At 34.0% G+C, this 19,179-nt stretch overlaps 1 protein-coding gene across 1 annotated transcript in view; it reads right to left on the reverse strand.

Annotated features, from left to right (window-relative positions):
• Positions 1-19,179, reverse strand: part of LOC130657480 (uncharacterized) — an 83,199-nt gene that overhangs the window by 18,962 nt on the left and 45,058 nt on the right. Inside the window, exons 31-46 of the mRNA XM_057460464.1 lie at positions 18,197-18,346; positions 17,571-17,978; positions 17,082-17,231; positions 16,477-16,644; positions 15,746-16,153; positions 15,257-15,406; positions 14,652-14,819; positions 13,921-14,328; positions 13,432-13,581; positions 12,827-12,994; positions 12,096-12,503; positions 11,846-11,986; positions 10,469-10,618; positions 9,652-9,801; positions 8,684-9,319; positions 8,320-8,562 (exon numbers count right to left, since the gene is read on the reverse strand). Coding sequence (XP_057316447.1) covers positions 8,320-8,562; positions 8,684-9,319; positions 9,652-9,801; positions 10,469-10,618; positions 11,846-11,986; positions 12,096-12,503; positions 12,827-12,994; positions 13,432-13,581; positions 13,921-14,328; positions 14,652-14,819; positions 15,257-15,406; positions 15,746-16,153; positions 16,477-16,644; positions 17,082-17,231; positions 17,571-17,978; positions 18,197-18,346 — 4,056 coding nt within the window. The remainder of the gene's footprint in view (positions 1-8,319; positions 8,563-8,683; positions 9,320-9,651; positions 9,802-10,468; positions 10,619-11,845; positions 11,987-12,095; positions 12,504-12,826; positions 12,995-13,431; positions 13,582-13,920; positions 14,329-14,651; positions 14,820-15,256; positions 15,407-15,745; positions 16,154-16,476; positions 16,645-17,081; positions 17,232-17,570; positions 17,979-18,196; positions 18,347-19,179) is intronic.

Consider the following 19,179-nt stretch of genomic DNA (forward strand, 5'->3'; position numbering starts at 1 on the left):
ATTAGTCAGTTATTTGATGGTTCGATATCAGATAAGGCTATTGTGAGACAGTCAGGATTTTTACAAAAATGTTTTTGGGAATCTGGCGATAGTGTCATGGCTGATAGAGGTTTCTGTATTGAAGATGACCTGCAGCAGTTCAACGTTAACCTAAATATTCCAGCTTTTCCTGATGGCAGAGAACAACTGACAGCTGGTGAAGCCAAGAAAAGTCAGAGTATTGCCTCTGTTCGAATTCATGTAGAAAGGGCAATACAAAGGATAAAAAGATTTAAGATTAATAGAAATGAAATTCGACTAACACTTCATGGGTCTGTAAACCAAATATGCACAGTTTGCTGTCTGATAAAGTCACTGAACTTTGTGCCACTCAATCCCATTCCCATTTGCACTTGAGCGTAATAGCCATTTGGATGATCACGTTTTAAATAAAGTCCGCCATCCATACGTCCAACATAGAATGCTGAGTCACCTAAAAGGTCATCTGCTAAGCTGTTTCTCTTGCGATAAGGGCATTTAATTTCCACCAGCCCCAAACTATTATCACCATTGGATTGGTCACTAATTAGACCATCAGGACTAGCTACTAACCATGGTAAATTGGGTTGGATTACACATCCTGTCTCTCTCACGTTTACATTACGATTTAATTGAAACTGAAGCGCAAAGCATCAAGTACATGTTGAGATGTATTTTTTTTCTGATCTGGCATAAAATCTGGCACTAGATTGTTAAAGTTTTTTTTTCCTGATGTAAATTTTATAGGCATTGTTGGAAGTAATTTTTCGTTTTTTACTATATATCCACAATTTCGACTGTTCTAGTGTCCCTTTCGAATTCTCTACATGACTCTTCCGTAACAGTGATAGAGCGAATATAACTTTCTTCTTCTTCACTTGCATCCCAATGCACTGGCACAATACAACTATCACAACCAATTATTTCAAAAGGTAAAGAATTATAATCTTCTTCAGAATACAGTGGCAATTCTATCTTTTCTATATCGGTCACAATGTCGAAATCAAACAGGATTTAAATGATACGATAATGGTGATCTACAGTCAAACAAACCATATGGTGTGTTTGTCTTCACAGCTGTAAAGTCAGGGATACAAGAAGCAAAAGCGATATTTTTGTTTATTTTTTCGAGAGATGTCTGAAATTTGATGGTACGTTGTTCAAAGACTTCTTCAGGTTCAATTCTTCTAGGGCTATATAAGGTTGTTGAGATCCCTTTCTTGTTCACATTCTTTTGAACAGTTATCCAAGTTTATTTGATGTAATATTCTGGAATTTATTCCATTTAATTTTAACAGTTGGGATGACTGGTTTATGATCTGATTTCGTTATAGAGGTGTTGTATGATCTTGAGTCGAACGTTGTTGTATTTTTGCAGTTTTTTATAAGTTTGTAATTGATTTGATTTCTGTATGGATTTTTGCGATTATTTTGAGCGGTTACAGGTGATTCCTATGTGTTGCGATGACTTGGTTTGTGTTTGAAACATGTGTTAGTGATTTTCAGGTTATTTAGTTTACAGAATTCAAGTAGTATTTATCCATTCTTGTTTATCGGACTTTTAGCATATTTTAGCCTTTTATATCTCAATATAAAAGGCTAAAATATGAATTTCAGCAGGTTGTGTTTTTATGTTTTTAAAACTAGCTAGTTTCTATAATAATACAGAGAATATGTGTGTCTGTGACAGGCAAAGTGGATGTGTACATTTCGCTTTGATGTAGCCGAAGAAAATTATGTCTGTAATGTTAAATTTTCTGACGTTGAGGCGCGACGTCAATATTACTACTTTACCGTCAATATCTGATAATAAATTAATGAAGCCATTACAGTGCACATAAAACTTTGAGGCCAAATAACTTGAAAACGAGGTGGTGACGTCAGTTATTTTTCACCGCGTGGGTAACTAGGGACCATCATCATCATCATCATCATCATCATCATCATCATCATCATCATCATCATCATCATCATCATCATCATCATCATCATCATCATCATCATCATCATCATCATCATCATCATCATCATCATCATCATCATCATCATCATCATCATCATCATCTTTGTGACTTGCAGAAGCAGAACAGGATGGCATACATTTTTAGAAATAAAAGTGTGTTTTTTTCAGATGTAATGGTCATTTCTTTTCGGAAAGGAAATATAATTTATTTTTAAAAGTTATACCCAAGAGGATGATAAGTGTTAAAACATTCAGTCTTAACTCATTCAATTTAAGGTGTGAAAGACCGATCAGAAAAAAAAGTTAGATATTTGGATAAAGTCAATATTCCCCTTCGAAAAAGAAATAAATAGTTTCACCATCGGGAAGATTGTCGTTTCTTTTTTGATACAATAAAGGTATACCGTCACCTTATGTTGTTCGCTCATTTTAGGTATTGAAAAAAGAAAGTAAACAGGGTGAATTTAATAAGGCTTTGACCATGGACATTATGAATATTTTTCATTTTCTGAAGAAATAATTAGTCTCACAGCTTGAAAATTTAGTATGTTAATGGCAGTAACCCAACTTAAAACATATGCGAAGGAATTGTAACTTTTCTTTTAAAAATATTTCACAAAAAAAATATTTCACTTTTTTTCATGGGCAAAGCCTTCCCAATTCATAACAGTTTACTTCCTTTTTTCAATTCTCAATAAGAGCGTTGTAACAAAAGAAAGATTTATTGAAACAATGGTTTACTGAAACTGTGAACTCGTGTATTCGACGAAACTTTGACCAAACAAAAATTTATCTGGTGGGTATGGAAAATACTGTTGTGTTCCCGGGTGCAAGAGTGCAACAAAAGATTCGTCAATGTAAAACACTGGTATATCGTTATTTCAAATACCTCAGAAGGAACCTTAAAAAACCCATTGGATCAAAGCTTTACAAAATCATCAAAGAAAAAGCAGCATCGATTCTTTTGATCCTCGGAAGAAGACGGTTTATGTGTGCCAGTTTCACTTCAAACAAACAAGAAAATCTCCAAGAAAAAGAGAACCCCTCTCTGTCGTGAAATATTCGTCCGAAAGTGTCATGGAATCAGACTCAGACGAAGGTCATCAGGACACGAACTTAGAAAATGAGCCACAGGGTGATTTGTCGCAAACGGAGAGTCTTGAACTAGAGAATAAGGAACTGAAAGAAAAGCTTCATCTGTTACAAAGTAAAGTAAATAATCTTGAACAAGAAAGTGTGTCTCTGAAAAATAAATAATACAACTTTGACAGTGTTAGTAAAAACGAAATATACTTTCGAAAAGCAACTGGCATATCAGTGGAAAAGTTCAACATATTGTTTGAATTTTTAGATCCAGGTGTTGGATGTAGTAACATAAAAATGCATGATACAGCTAAAAATTACACGAAGAAACTTTCACAACAGATCAAGACACCACCAAACTGAAGTCCGAACCACCTCCAAAACTGGATGCGAAAGGTCAACTTTTTCTTTATTTACCCTGGTTGAGGAATGAATTTAAACTGGCCCATACTTCTTGGTTATTCTCCATCCCAATTACTACAGTTTCACGTTATATAAAAAACATGGTCAAATGTTTGCTATTTTTCATTGGATTCAGTCCCAACTTGGCCAATAAGAGAGCAAGTGAATGCTAATATGCCTGAGTGTTTTAAAAAAATTTATCCAACCACCAGATGACTGTACTAATTATACTGCCAAAGACCATCTTCTTTATCAACTCAAAGTGCGCTTTATTCACACTATAAATCACATGTAACTTACAAGGGACTAGATGGAATTACATTTATTAGTCAGTTATTTGATGGTTCGATATCAGATAAGGCTATTGTGAGACAGTCAGGATTTTTACAAAAATGTTTTTGGGAATCTGGCGATAGTGTCATGGCTGATAGAGGTTTCTGTATTGAAGATGACCTGCAGCAGTTCAACGTTAACCTAAATATTCCAGCTTTTCCTGATGGCAGAGAACAACTGACAGCTGGTGAAGCCAAGAAAAGTCAGAGTATTGCCTCTGTTCGAATTCATGTAGAAAGGGCAATACAAAGGATAAAAAGATTTAAGATTAATAGAAATGAAATTCGACTAACACTTCATGGGTCTGTAAACCAAATATGCACAGTTTGCTGTCTGATAAAGTCACTGAACTTTGTGCCACTCAATCCCATTCCCATTTGCACTTGAGCGTAATAGCCATTTGGATGATCACGTTTTAAATAAAGTCCGCCATCCATACGTCCAACATAGAATGCTGAGTCACCTAAAAGGTCATCTGCTAAGCTGTTTCTCTTGCGATAAGGGCATTTAATTTCCACCAGCCCCAAACTATTATCACCATTGGATTGGTCACTAATTAGACCATCAGGACTAGCTACTAACCATGGTAAATTGGGTTGGATTACACATCCTGTCTCTCTCACGTTTACATTACGATTTAATTGAAACTGAAGCGCAAAGCATCAAGTACATGTTGAGATGTATTTTTTTTCTGATCTGGCATAAAATCTGGCACTAGATTGTTAAAGTTTTTTTTTCCTGATGTAAATTTTATAGGCATTGTTGGAAGTAATTTTTCGTTTTTTACTATATATCCACAATTTCGACTGTTCTAGTGTCCCTTTCGAATTCTCTACATGACTCTTCCGTAACAGTGATAGAGCGAATATAACTTTCTTCTTCTTCACTTGCATCCCAATGCACTGGCACAATACAACTATCACAACCAATTATTTCAAAAGGTAAAGAATTATAATCTTCTTCAGAATACAGTGGCAATTCTATCTTTTCTATATCGGTCACAATGTCGAAATCAAACAGGATTTAAATGATACGATAATGGTGATCTACAGTCAAACAAACCATATGGTGTGTTTGTCTTCACAGCTGTAAAGTCAGGGATACAAGAAGCAAAAGCGATATTTTTGTTTATTTTTTCGAGAGATGTCTGAAATTTGATGGTACGTTGTTCAAAGACTTCTTCAGGTTCAATTCTTCTAGGGCTATATAAGGTTGTTGAGATCCCTTTCTTGTTCACATTCTTTTGAACAGTTATCCAAGTTTATTTGATGTAATATTCTGGAATTTATTCCATTTAATTTTAACAGTTGGGATGACTGGTTTATGATCTGATTTCGTTATAGAGGTGTTGTATGATCTTGAGTCGAACGTTGTTGTATTTTTGCAGTTTTTTATAAGTTTGTAATTGATTTGATTTCTGTATGGATTTTTGCGATTATTTTGAGCGGTTACAGGTGATTCCTATGTGTTGCGATGACTTGGTTTGTGTTTGAAACATGTGTTAGTGATTTTCAGGTTATTTAGTTTACAGAATTCAAGTAGTATTTATCCATTCTTGTTTATCGGACTTTTAGCATATTTTAGCCTTTTATATCTCAATATAAAAGGCTAAAATATGAATTTCAGCAGGTTGTGTTTTTATGTTTTTAAAACTAGCTAGTTTCTATAATAATACAGAGAATATGTGTGTCTGTGACAGGCAAAGTGGATGTGTACATTTCGCTTTGATGTAGCCGAAGAAAATTATGTCTGTAATGTTAAATTTTCTGACGTTGAGGCGCGACGTCAATATTACTACTTTACCGTCAATATCTGATAATAAATTAATGAAGCCATTACAGTGCACATAAAACTTTGAGGCCAAATAACTTGAAAACGAGGTGGTGACGTCAGTTATTTTTCACCGCGTGGGTAACTAGGGACCATCATCATCATCATCATCATCATCATCATCATCATCATCATCATCATCATCATCATCATCATCATCATCATCATCATCATCATCATCATCATCATCATCATCATCATCATCATCATCATCATCATCATCATCATCATCATCATCATCATCATCATCATCATCATCATCATCATCATCATCATCATCATCATCATCATCATCATCATCATCATCATCATCATCATCATCATCATCATCATCATCATCATCATCATCATCATCATCATCATCATCATCATCATCATCATCATCATCATCATCATCATCATCATCATCATCATCATCATCATCATCATCATCATCATCATCATCATCATCATCATCATCATCATCATCATCATCATCATCATCATCATCATCATCATCATCATCATCATCATCATCATCATCATCATCATCATCATCATCATCATCATCATCATCATCATCATCATCATCATCATCATCATCATCATCATCATCATCATCATCATCATCATCATCATCATCATCATCATCATCATCATCATCATCATCATCATCATCATCATCATCATCATCATCATCATCATCATCATCATCATCATCATCATCATCATCATCATCATCATCATCATCATCATCATCATCATCATCATCATCATCATCATCATCATCATCATCATCATCATCATCATCATCATCATCATCATCATCATCATCATCATCATCATCATCATCATCATCATCATCATCATCATCATCATCATCATCATCATCATCATCATCATCATCATCATCATCATCATCATCATCATCATCATCATCATCATCATCATCATCATCATCATCATCATCATCATCATCATCATCATCATCATCATCATCATCATCATCATCATCATCATCATCATCATCATCATCATCATCATCATCATCATCATCATCATCATCATCATCATCATCATCATCATCATCATCATCATCATCATCATCATCATCATCATCATCATCATCATCATCATCATCATCATCATCATCATCATCATCATCATCATCATCATCATCATCATCATCATCATCATCATCATCATCATCATCATCATCATCATCATCATCATCATCATCATCATCATCATCATCATCATCATCATCATCATCATCATCATCATCATCATCATCATCATCATCATCATCATCATCATCATCATCATCATCATCATCATCATCATCATCATCATCATCATCATCATCATCATCATCATCATCATCATCATCATCATCATCATCATCATCATCATCATCATCATCATCATCATCATCATCATCATCATCATCATCATCATCATCATCATCATCATCATCATCATCATCATCATCATCATCATCATCATCATCATCATCATCATCATCATCATCATCATCATCATCATCATCATCATCATCATCATCATCATCATCATCATCATCATCATCATCATCATCATCATCATCATCATCATCATCATCATCATCATCATCATCATCATCATCATCATCATCATCATCATCATCATCATCATAATGCGTGGATATCCTAACAAATAAGAAAGTAACGATCAAAATGAAAATAAAAACATTCGATACCTACGTCACGCCAACATTCCTCTACAATGCAGAAATATGGACACTCAATAAGAAAAAAGAGCTTGAGATTGATGTATTTCAACGCAAACTTGTACGAACGAATGTGTTGAATGTAAAATGGCCGGAAACAATTACAAACGATAAACGAAAAACAGGAATGGAACAGTGGAGTCAAGTAATTAAAAACAGAAGAATGAGATGGTTAGGACATGTTATAAGGCTACCGGATAACACACCTGTCAAAATAGCCCTTGACTATGCTGAAGAACAAACAGTATGAAAGACCACGTGAAAGACCTATTTCGACATGGCTTTTTATGACTGGGACCAATTTGGGTGAATTTCCCACAGCTGGGTCCCCGAATCCGTTTCGGAATAGACAGGTTGAGGACGTCATTAAAAACCTTTAAGCTCGAATATCTCTGCAACCGTTTGTCAAAAATACATGATCCTATACATTTTCATGATCAGCGTTTGAAGATCTATACGATGAAGGCAACAGATATACAAATTTCCAAAAAAAATGTTTTGGTTTTGGTTTTTTAAACATTTATATCTCATTAACCACTCACACATGAAAATATACATTTTCTTGATCAGCAGTTTAAGCTCTACACAATAGAGGCAACGTGAAACCAAGGTTCTAACTTTTTTTGTGGATGGGTTGCTGCCGCCATCAAAATTCAAATGACGCTTTTTTTTCCACGGGCTTTTCGACTAGTATATAATAATATTATAATGTACATTATGCACTTGTGAAACAAAGGCTGGAAATTCAGCGGCTCGTCAGCTAAAATGCAAGTATAAACAATGTTTCCTACATAACAAATAGGATAACGACTTTGGTTACATGCAACAAAGGATTTCACGAAAACCTAGCACCCCTATTTTATATCGAAACTAAGCAGCATGTTTACTAAATAAACAAAGAAATATTCATGTTGGAAATAATAAGCTAGAAATAAAATTTTACCAGATGAACTGACGTTAGCTACAGCGGGGCATTCCACTTTTCCTTGTCCAGGTCCTTTTTTTGTTCCAGTAATTTCTTTGCCAGTTTGTTCATCAACACACCAGCAATAACCAGTCGAACCATGACATTGTTTCTTTTTGTAAGAGCCGTCCACTTTGCATTGTGGAACGTAAGCCCCAAGAAGTGACTTTCCATTTCCACGTTTGTTTTCAGCTTCCACTTTCAACTGACAATCTGTTTTAGCTGTAATAAGTTCATAAGAGAATGTAGATCCCATAGTAAAAATAGTTTTGTAAACTTAATCAAAATCACAAGAAAAGCTGAAAAATTTTCTTTTTCTAAAAAGTGTAAAAAGAGAACGTACTGGGAGGTTGTGGTTTTGTTCCATACTTTGTCAAGATGATGTCAAGGTCAACAGAATCTCTATCCTTTGGAAGTGTAAATTCATGAGAAATATTATTTGTGTAATCACCATTTTTAATCCATTCTCTGCCAGTGTTACACCAACCAACATTCAATGTTGCTCCAACAGTATATCCTGGAGCAGTAGGTTTGTTTAAATACATTTTGTATGATATGTATGGCTTCTCACCCTTTTCAATAGTAGGCCGATCTATTTTAAGAGATGATACGACAGGAACTTTGCAATGAATTGACTGACATACAATTAACTCCTGAATCTTAACATTCAAGCATGAATCTGGTGGTAAGATACTGGGAACGTTTGCAGGAAGAGTTACTTTCCCTGAAACGATTAGTTCCACGATGGGGCAGGTCACTCCCCCTTCGCCTCTTTTCTTTCTGGTTCCTGGTATTTCTGTTCCCTTTATTTTATCAACACACCAACATGACCCAATTGAACCATGGCACTGTCTATTTTTGTATGTTCCATCGTCATTGCATTGTGGAACATAGGCACCAGGTGAGGCTTGCCCATCGGCTTTTGCATTTTCAGCTTCGACGACCTGACGGCATTTGGCTGTTCCTATAGTCACAAAGACTAAATAACTAAATCACGTTAAGAGCAATGCACATGTAAAGTAAAACACAAAATGTGTAATGTATGTTGCGCAATAGACATGCACAATAGACACTTGCATCAATTCAAATAAAGATATGATTTCGCGAAAGATGATTTTAAACAGTTTTTACTTAGCTAAGAAAAGTGATCAGTAATTTAACGACAAATTGAAATACTGGGATGTAATATGATTATTTTTTCCACATATTGTCACATAGCTTTGTTAGAGTATTTTTATCCGTAGTTGCTTAGAATTTACGTATTAGGAGTACTTTAATCATTGAATATTATGTTAGGTGTAGAAGACGTACCACATAACCCTTCTTTTGCCATGTAAAGTAAATTTGTTTCGTCTTTGCATTGCGCTACTTCAAAAGCACATAGGTTTGAATATGTTTTTCCATCACTTCCACACACTGGATCAAAGTTGAAAGGGCATTGCTCAGAACACTTTGTTTTCCCTAAAGATTTAAAGTAGTGTTTTTTTCTTACTCGTTCTTTCGTAATGATGTGCAATCTCTTCGAGTTTCGAGTATTGTGCACCCTTGGGACATACTCAATATACCTTAATGGAATAAATGTTCGCCAGAGTTTAATTTTTGCGATTTCGCAAATTGGAGTTTTAAAATCTTTTAAAACTCCAATTTTAAAATCTAAATGAACTTAATTTCGCAAATGGGTAATTTCAATAATCATCTAGAGAATCTATTTTCGCGAATGGCCAAATATTTTTACTAAATTTATTACTAAATTTATTTACTAAAATAATTTCTTAGTTGCAAGGCATTTCGTCTTTTATTAACATTAAAGTCTATGTTCCAGTCAGATGCATTTGAGGAACCGTTATCCTTGTTATTCGCTTGGTAAGAACTCTCAGGACCTGTGTAGGAAATCACCAACTGATGACTTTCCACTTTTGGAGCTAGCACGGTGGCAATTTTCACGAAAAACCCAAAAATTCGCGAAATTTAATTTTAGCGAAAATTTATTGCATAAAGACTGGCTCTTAAATTAAATTATATTTTGATAAATCCATTTCCAACAGATTAACATGTATTAACAAGTAGGTAGTAAGACCAAAACAAACAAACAAACAATAACAGACAAAGCCTGGCTTTTGTCATTTACCACATGTAATTTTCTTCCCATCTTTGTAGAATTCAGCTTTACATCTTCCACAAAAGTTGGGTTTACAAACAGCTGTCGGTTCATCGTTACAACTAAGGTGGGCGCACGGACTAAACGTACAGCCAGTGATTGGAACACCTCTTGGACATTCTTGAAAATAAAAAGACACATAAAAATAAAGACTGCTGAAGTTGAGATTTACATATCTATTATATGTAGTAGTGCTGAAAAAAAACTAATTGTGCGAATGGCGAATTTTCCGTAAAAATTATAATTTAATTTTTTATTTATTATTATTATTATTATTATCATTATTATTATTAGTTACCCAGGATTTCCTTTTCAGTTCCTAATATACTGCTATCAATGAAGGTCCTGCAAAGGGGTTCCTAGTGCATTTAAAGTGCAAGCACATGATCCGCTCAACTAGACATCTATCGTATTCTCTTGCTGAACGTTAAGACGACAGGGTTGATTCGCACTATTATAGTCTCTGGAATGACTCGACCGGGGATTGAACCCATAACCTTCCGCACTGTAGGCAAACGCTCTACCGCAATGCCACCAGTCGGTCTAATTTTTGTGAAATTCGCTAAACTAATATCCGAAAATATTAATTCCCATAAAGGGCCTACAAAACGGCCTAAGAAAAATCTCCGTCATTGTGTTGCTCTCCGTTCTCGCACATTTTGATTAACATTGTGTAATAACTAGATCGCTCAGAAGAAATTGTATCCACTTAATTGCAAAATATAGACAACCTATTAACATGTAATCACGTTTTTATGACTTTCTACTTTTTAATGGTATTTACCACAAATAGATACATCATGTTTCAGGATTGGTTAAAAATGCTGTATTAGATAACTTATACTTCTAAAAAGATTTAGAGCCGTTCTTTTTGTTTTAACTGTATCTTTTACCAATAAACATGTTTTAAAAGCAATTTAAAAGTATATGTAGTATATTATATACGAATATTGAATATTTGCACGGTACTTTTTTGTCGTTTTGAGTTATATTTAGGCGGTAATATGTTATCCAAGAACATTTGAGATATTGTTTTGGTTCTCATTGCTGCTAAATATTTTCCCCGTCATAAGCTCGACTTTCGTGTAAGTGACTTAGTAAAAAATCAACAGCTCTTTTTGTAGCACCATTAAGGTAATGCAAACTTACAAAAAAAACTAACCTATGGCGTTCTGTGAAGCTCACATAGACAAGTTTAAATCCTTGAAAGTTTATATTTATTTGATTTATCATTAGCAAGTACATAAATTACAGCAACGAAAAAAAAACGATTTGCGGTCATGAACTAGATTAACTTTCATTTGGCTAGATAAACAAATAATCTATAAACGTATTAGCATTGCCAACCTTCACATTTTCCAGCATGTACCAATTTAAGCGATGAGTCTTCGCAAGATCGTCTAGCTTCCAAAACACATTTATTGGAATATGTTTTACCATCTGATCCACAATGGGGAGAATAGATAGCTGGGCATGCAATCAAACACTCTAGGTCCGAAAAAATAACAAGAGTGTACAAATGGAAAATGCAAATGAGAAACAAACTTGCGAAACTTATTTAAACATTGAGCACATAATTAATCAATTTTTAACAAACCTTTTTTTGGTTGCGGCTTAATTTCATATTTCGTTAATTTAACATCTAAGTCAACATTATTTCCACTTTCTGGTTTCGTAAATGTATGCGAAACATCGTTGTTGTAATCACCGTTTCGAATCCATTCGCTGCCAGTCTTGCACCAACCAACGTTAAGAGTAGCTTCAATCACATACGTAGGTGCAGTGGCATCTTTCAAATTCATTGTGTATGGTATATATACTTGATCGCCTCTTTCCATTTTAGGTCTTAAAATTTTCAAGTTTGCCAAAAGAGGTACAGTGCAATCCTCGCTGTCACATAAAATTTCTTCACGAATGTTTATATTCAAGCATGAATCAGGTGGTAAAACAGATGGTGTGTTGGACGGCAAGACAATTTTTCCACTGATGATTAGGTCATTCGGTCCTAACGAAACGTATATAATATTTAATTTATTAGAATGTTTGTCGAAGATACCAAGGGCATTAAGATAGAAATATTGCTCACGAATGCCCTCTCCTATTTTTTAAGCAGTTCCTAGAATTCCTAAGTCCAAATTTTGAAATTAGAAAAAATATATTCAAAAAACACTTTTTTGTAAATCTTGAAAATATATTTTGAGACACTAAAAAATCACTGAAATAAATATATTGTGTGACGTATTTCTCATTAACGATGTAAAGCAAAGAAGCATAAAACAAAACAAACACAAACACAAAATCAAGGATATAAAGACAAAATAAGGTTACCTGATAGTGCAGACTTTTCATCACATGCCCCATTGTGTTTTAAATAAACAGTTCCACTGTTTTTACATTGTGCAACCTCAAGAGTACAGAGATTGGAATATGTTTTATCATCACTTCCACATACTGGATCATAATTGAAAGGACATCCTTCTGAACATTGTGTTTTATCTAAAAAGAAAGAAATGGTAAAAATTTAGTAGAAGACATTGATTATTTTTAAAATTCAATTTGATGAAGTGAAAATGATGTAGTATGTTCCTATTTGTTAAAAAAATTTGAAAATAATTGGAAAGCAAAAAAACAAAAACACTTGAAATGAAACTGGAAATTTTGTAAACGTTGTAATAATCCATGGTGATGAAACAGCCTGCATGGATATGAAATAGGATTACGTGCCCATTTCTTGCCCATATTAGACAAATCACTAAAAACTTATTTCCAGGCAATAGAGTAAAGTTTCTTATAGAACGGAATCCGATTGAAAACACGTAGTTTAAATCTAAGAACGTATAGCTATGGTAAAACATGCCGGATTTGTTATAACGAAATGTTTAAAAAAATATTACAATTGACTAGAGTAAATATGCTTAAAGTCAAAGTCTTACCACATTTAATTCTCTTTCCATCTTTGTAGAATTCCGCTTTACATCCTCCGCAGAAGTTTGCTTTACAAACAGCTTTTAGCTCGTCTTCACAAAACAACTGTGCACATGGATCAAAAGTGCAAGTGGTAATTGGAACATCCTTGGGACACTCTAAAATCCGTAAAAATTCATTAAAAACATCTTTTTAACTAAACAGTGTCATAACAACCTTGGTATTCATCTGACCTGTAGAAAGGTTCACTTGCGCAGACTAACAATGGAAAAGATATTTAACTTATTCACACGCGAACTTTGCGTAATAAATTAGCTGGTTCGCCGTGTAGCAAATGAGACGTAATAACATCCATTTTTCGCGTGACACACGTATTGATATAATAGTTGTCCGAAGATATCGATGAAAAACGTAAAATTTCCAATAGTAAGAAATAAACAATATCTTGACGTCTTTAGACCATATTAGACAGCACAAACTTTTGTTAATCCTTTTACCTTTTTTAGGTTGAGGTTTGCTCACATATTCTCTCATTTTAACATCTAAGTCAACATTATTTCCACTTTCTGGTTTCGTAAATGTATGCGAAACATCGTTGTTGTAATCACCGTTTCGAATCCATTCGCTGCCAGTCTTGCACCAACCAACGTTAAGAGTAGCTTCAATCACATACGTAGGTGCAGTGGCATCTTTCAAATTCATTGTGTATGGTATATATACTTGATCGCCTCTTTCCATTTTAGGTCTTAAAATTTTCAAGTTTGCCAAAAGAGGTACAGTGCAATCCTCGCTGTCACATAAAATTTCTTCACGAATGTTTATATTCAAGCATGAATCAGGTGGTAAAACAGATGGTGTGTTGGACGGCAAGACAATTTTTCCACTGATGATTAGGTCATTCGGTCCTAACGAAACGTATATAATATTTAATTTATTAGAATGTTTGTCGAAGATACCAAGGGCATTAAGATAGAAATATTGCTCACGAATGCCCTCTCCTATTTTTTAAGCAGTTCCTAGAATTCCTAAGTCCAAATTTTGAAATTAGAAAAAATATATTCAAAAAACACTTTTTTGTAAATCTTGAAAATATATTTTGAGACACTAAAAAATCACTGAAATAAATATATTGTGTGACGTATTTCTCATTAACGATGTAAAGCAAAGAAGCATAAAACAAAACAAACACAAACACAAAATCAAGGATATAAAGACAAAATAAGGTTACCTGATAGTGCAGACTTTTCATCACATGCCCCATTGTGTTTTAAATAAACAGTTCCACTGTTTTTACATTGTGCAACCTCAAGAGTACAGAGATTGGAATATGTTTTATCATCACTTCCACATACTGGATCATAATTGAAAGGACATCCTTCTGAACATTGTGTTTTATCTAAAAAGAAAGAAATGGTAAAAATTTAGTAGAAGACATTGATTATTTTTAAAATTCAATTTGATGAAGTGAAAATGATGTAGTATGTTCCTATTTGTTAAAAAAATTTGAAAATAATTGGAAAGCAAAAAAACAAAAACACTTGAAATGAAACTGGAAATTTTGTAAACGTTGTAATAATCCATGGTGATGAAACAGCCTGCATGGATATGAAATAGGATTACGTGCCCATTTCTTGCCCATATTAGACAAATCACTAAAAACTTATTTCCAGGCAATAGAGTAAAGTTTCTTATAGAACGGAATCCGATTGAAAACACGTAGTTTAAATCTAAGAACGTATAGCTATGGTAAAACATGCCGGATTTGTTATAACGAAATGTTTAAAAAAATATTACAATTGACTAGAGTAAATATGCTTAAAGCCAAAGTCTTACCACATTTAATTCTCTTTCCATCTTTGTAGAATTCCGCTTTACATCCTCCGCAGAAGTTTGCTTTACAAACAGCTTTTAGCTCGTCTTCACAAAACAACTGTGCACATGGATCAAAAGTGCAAGTGGTAATTGGAACATCCTTGGGACACTCTAAAATCCGTAAAAATTCATTAAAAACATCTTTTTAACTAAACAGTGTCATAACAACCTTGGTATTCATCTGACCTGTAGAAAGGTTCACTTGCGCAGACTAACAATGGAAAAGATATTTAACTTATTCACACGCGAACTTTGCGTAATAAATTAGCTGGTTCGCCGTGTAGCAAATGAGACGTAATAACATCCATTTTTCGCGTGACACACGTATTGATATAATAGTTGTCCGAAGATATCGATGAAAAACGTAAAATTTCCAATAGTAAGAAATAAACAATATCTTGACGTCTTTAGACCATATTAGACAGCACAAACTTTTGTTAATCCTTTTACCTTTTTTAGGTTGAGGTTTGCTCACATATTCTCTCATTTTAACATCTAAGTCAACATTATTTCCACTTTCTGGTTTCGTAAATGTATGCGAAACATCGTTGTTGTAATCACCGTTTCGAATCCATTCGCTGCCAGTCTTGCACCAACCAACGTTAAGAGTAGCTTCAATCACATACGTAGGTGCAGTGGCATCTTTCAAATTCATTGTGTATGGTATATATACTTGATCGCCTCTTTCCATTTTAGGTCTTAAAATTTTCAAGTTTGCCAAAAGAGGTACAGTGCAATCCTCGCTGTCACATAAAATTTCTTCACGAATGTTTATATTCAAGCATGAATCAGGTGGTAAAACAGATGGTGTGTTGGACGGCAAGACAATTTTTCCACTGATGATTAGGTCATTCGGTCCTAACGAAACGTATATAATATTTAATTTATTAGAATGTTTGTCGAAGATACCAAGGGCATTAAGATAGAAATATTGCTCACGAATGCCCTCTCCTATTTTTTAAGCAGTTCCTAGAATTCCTAAGTCCAAATTTTGAAATTAGAAAAAATATATTCAAAAAACACTTTTTTGTAAATCTTGAAAATATATTTTGAGACACTAAAAAATCACTGAAATAAATATATTGTGTGACGTATTTCTCATTAACGATGTAAAGCAAAGAAGCATAAAACAAAACAAACACAAACACAAAATCAAGGATATAAAGACAAAATAAGGTTACCTGATAGTGCAGACTTTTCATCACATGCCCCATTGTGTTTTAAATAAACAGTTCCACTGTTTTTACATTGTGCAACCTCAAGAGTACAGAGATTGGAATATGTTTTATCATCACTTCCACATACTGGATCATAATTGAAAGGACATCCTTCTGAACATTGTGTTTTATCTAAAAAGAAAGAAATGGTAAAAATTTAGTAGAAGACATTGATTATTTTTAAAATTCAATTTGATGAAGTGAAAATGATGTAGTATGTTCCTATTTGTTAAAAAAATTTGAAAATAATTGGAAAGCAAAAAAACAAAAACACTTGAAATGAAACTGGAAATTTTGTAAACGTTGTAATAATCCATGGTGATGAAACAGCCTGCATGGATATGAAATAGGATTACGTGCCCATTTCTTGCCCATATTAGACAAATCACTAAAAACTTATTTCCAGGCAATAGAGTAAAGTTTCTTATAGAACGGAATCCGATTGAAAACACGTAGTTTAAATCTAAGAACGTATAGCTATGGTAAAACATGCCGGATTTGTTATAACGAAATGTTTAAAAAAATATTACAATTGACTAGAGTAAATATGCTTAAAGCCAAAGTCTTACCACATTTAATTCTCTTTCCATCTTTGTAGAATTCCGCTTTACATCCTCCGCAGAAGTTTGCTTTACAAACAGCTTTTAGCTCGTCTTCACAAAACAACTGTGCACATGGATCAAAAGTGCAAGTGGTAATTGGAACATCCTTGGGACACTCTAAAATCCGTAAAAATTCATTAAAAACATCTTTTTAACTAAACAGTGTCATAACAACCTTGGTATTCATCTGACCTGTAGAAAGGTTCACTTGCGCAGACTAACAATGGAAAAGATATTTAACTTATTCACACGCGAACTTTGCGTAATAAATTAGCTGGTTCGCCGTGTAGCAAATGAGACGTAATAACATCCATTTTTCGCGTGACACACGTATTGATATAATAGTTGTCCGAAGATATCGATGAAAAACGTAAAATTTCCAATAGTAAGAAATAAACAATATCTTGACGTCTTTAGACCATATTAGACAGCACAAACTTTTGTTAATCCTTTTACCTTTTTTAGGTTGAGGTTTGCTCACATATTCTCTCATTTTAACATCTAAGTCAACATTATTTCCACTTTCTGGTTTCGTAAATGTATGCGAAACATCGTTGTTGTAATCACCGTTTCGAATCCATTCGCTGCCAGTCTTGCACCAACCAACGTTAAGAGTAGCTTCAATCACATACGTAGGTGCAGTGGCATCTTTCAAATTCATTGTGTATGGTATATATACTTGATCGCCTCTTTCCATTTTAGGTCTTAAAATTTTCAAGTTTGCCAAAAGAGGTACAGTGCAATCCTCGCTGTCACATAAAATTTCTTCACGAATGTTTATATTCAAGCATGAATCAGGTGGTAAAACAGATGGTGTGTTGGACGACAAGACAATTTTTCCACTGATAATTAAGTCATTGGGTCCTAAATTCAGACACAGGCACATCTAAGTTTTAGGCTTTTCACGGTTGTTTTATCAATTGGACATTCATTTAATGTAGCCTGCAGATACCCATGTTAAATAATTAAAACGAGTTGGTGAAAACAAAATTTGATAGACAGCTACATGGCTGGCTAAGAATGACGGGATTAAGTTCTGGCCTTCTTATGTAATTAACGTAACTAAAGTATCAGTCTCTCACCTGGGCAATCACTTTTATTCTTTATATAGATTGATTGAGGATCTTTGCATTGTGCCGTTTTCAAAATACAGAGATTGGAATATGTCTTGCCATCACTTCCACACACTGGATCATAATTAAAAGGACAACCTTCTAAACACTTTGTTTTGGCTGAAAAAAAGGGGATGGATGAATGTATTTATAACAAATGATGAACTTGTTTGATTAAACAGAACAGAATGTCCTGCTGATTTTAGGAACAGGACTCACGATATAAGTCTCTTTCCGAGACTTATATCGTGAACGAACACGCGTTAGAGGTTTATGCGAAACTTATACGAAATACCGGGCAACACAATTGTAAAAAGAAACCAAACAAATGGCTTGGGCGGTGGCGTGGCGATGTGTATATCGAATAATTTTAAATTCATCAGACGTTTTGACCTTGAACACAAGGATATTGAATGTATTTGGATTAAGATTATTCAAATAAAAGCCAAAAATATCTTGATTGGAACTATGTATCGACCACCGGATTCATCGCTATATTTAAATAATAACTTTGACACAGTCTTTAATACGATGTAGTAAGTCTTGTCTTACAAAATGTTTTGTTACTATACAGCGGATGCTAAATGAAGATTTTCAGTCAGTATCACGTTATTTTACAGAAAATGAGCTCATCATAAATTTGAAAAAAGGAAAATCGTAATTTATGCTACTTGGAACAAACAAAAGACTTTTTAAATGTCCTGATCAACTATCGTGTATAACTCCGACAACATAATGTCTACAAAGAATTATAAATACCTGGAACTAGAATAAACAACATATTGAACATGTCAGGTAATTTCAACCGCTAACACAAGCAAGCTTCAAGTAAACTTTTCGTACTGTCTACCCTTAGTGGTAGTATAACTCCTGAATATGCGTATAAAATTTACTCCACCATGATATTACCTGCATTACTTTATAACTGTATCAATAACCTTTCATTGAACTGC

Source organism: Hydractinia symbiolongicarpus, chromosome 9 (genome assembly GCF_029227915.1).
Source record: "Hydractinia symbiolongicarpus strain clone_291-10 chromosome 9, HSymV2.1, whole genome shotgun sequence".
NCBI classification, from domain to species: Eukaryota; Metazoa; Cnidaria; class Hydrozoa; order Anthoathecata; family Hydractiniidae; genus Hydractinia; species Hydractinia symbiolongicarpus.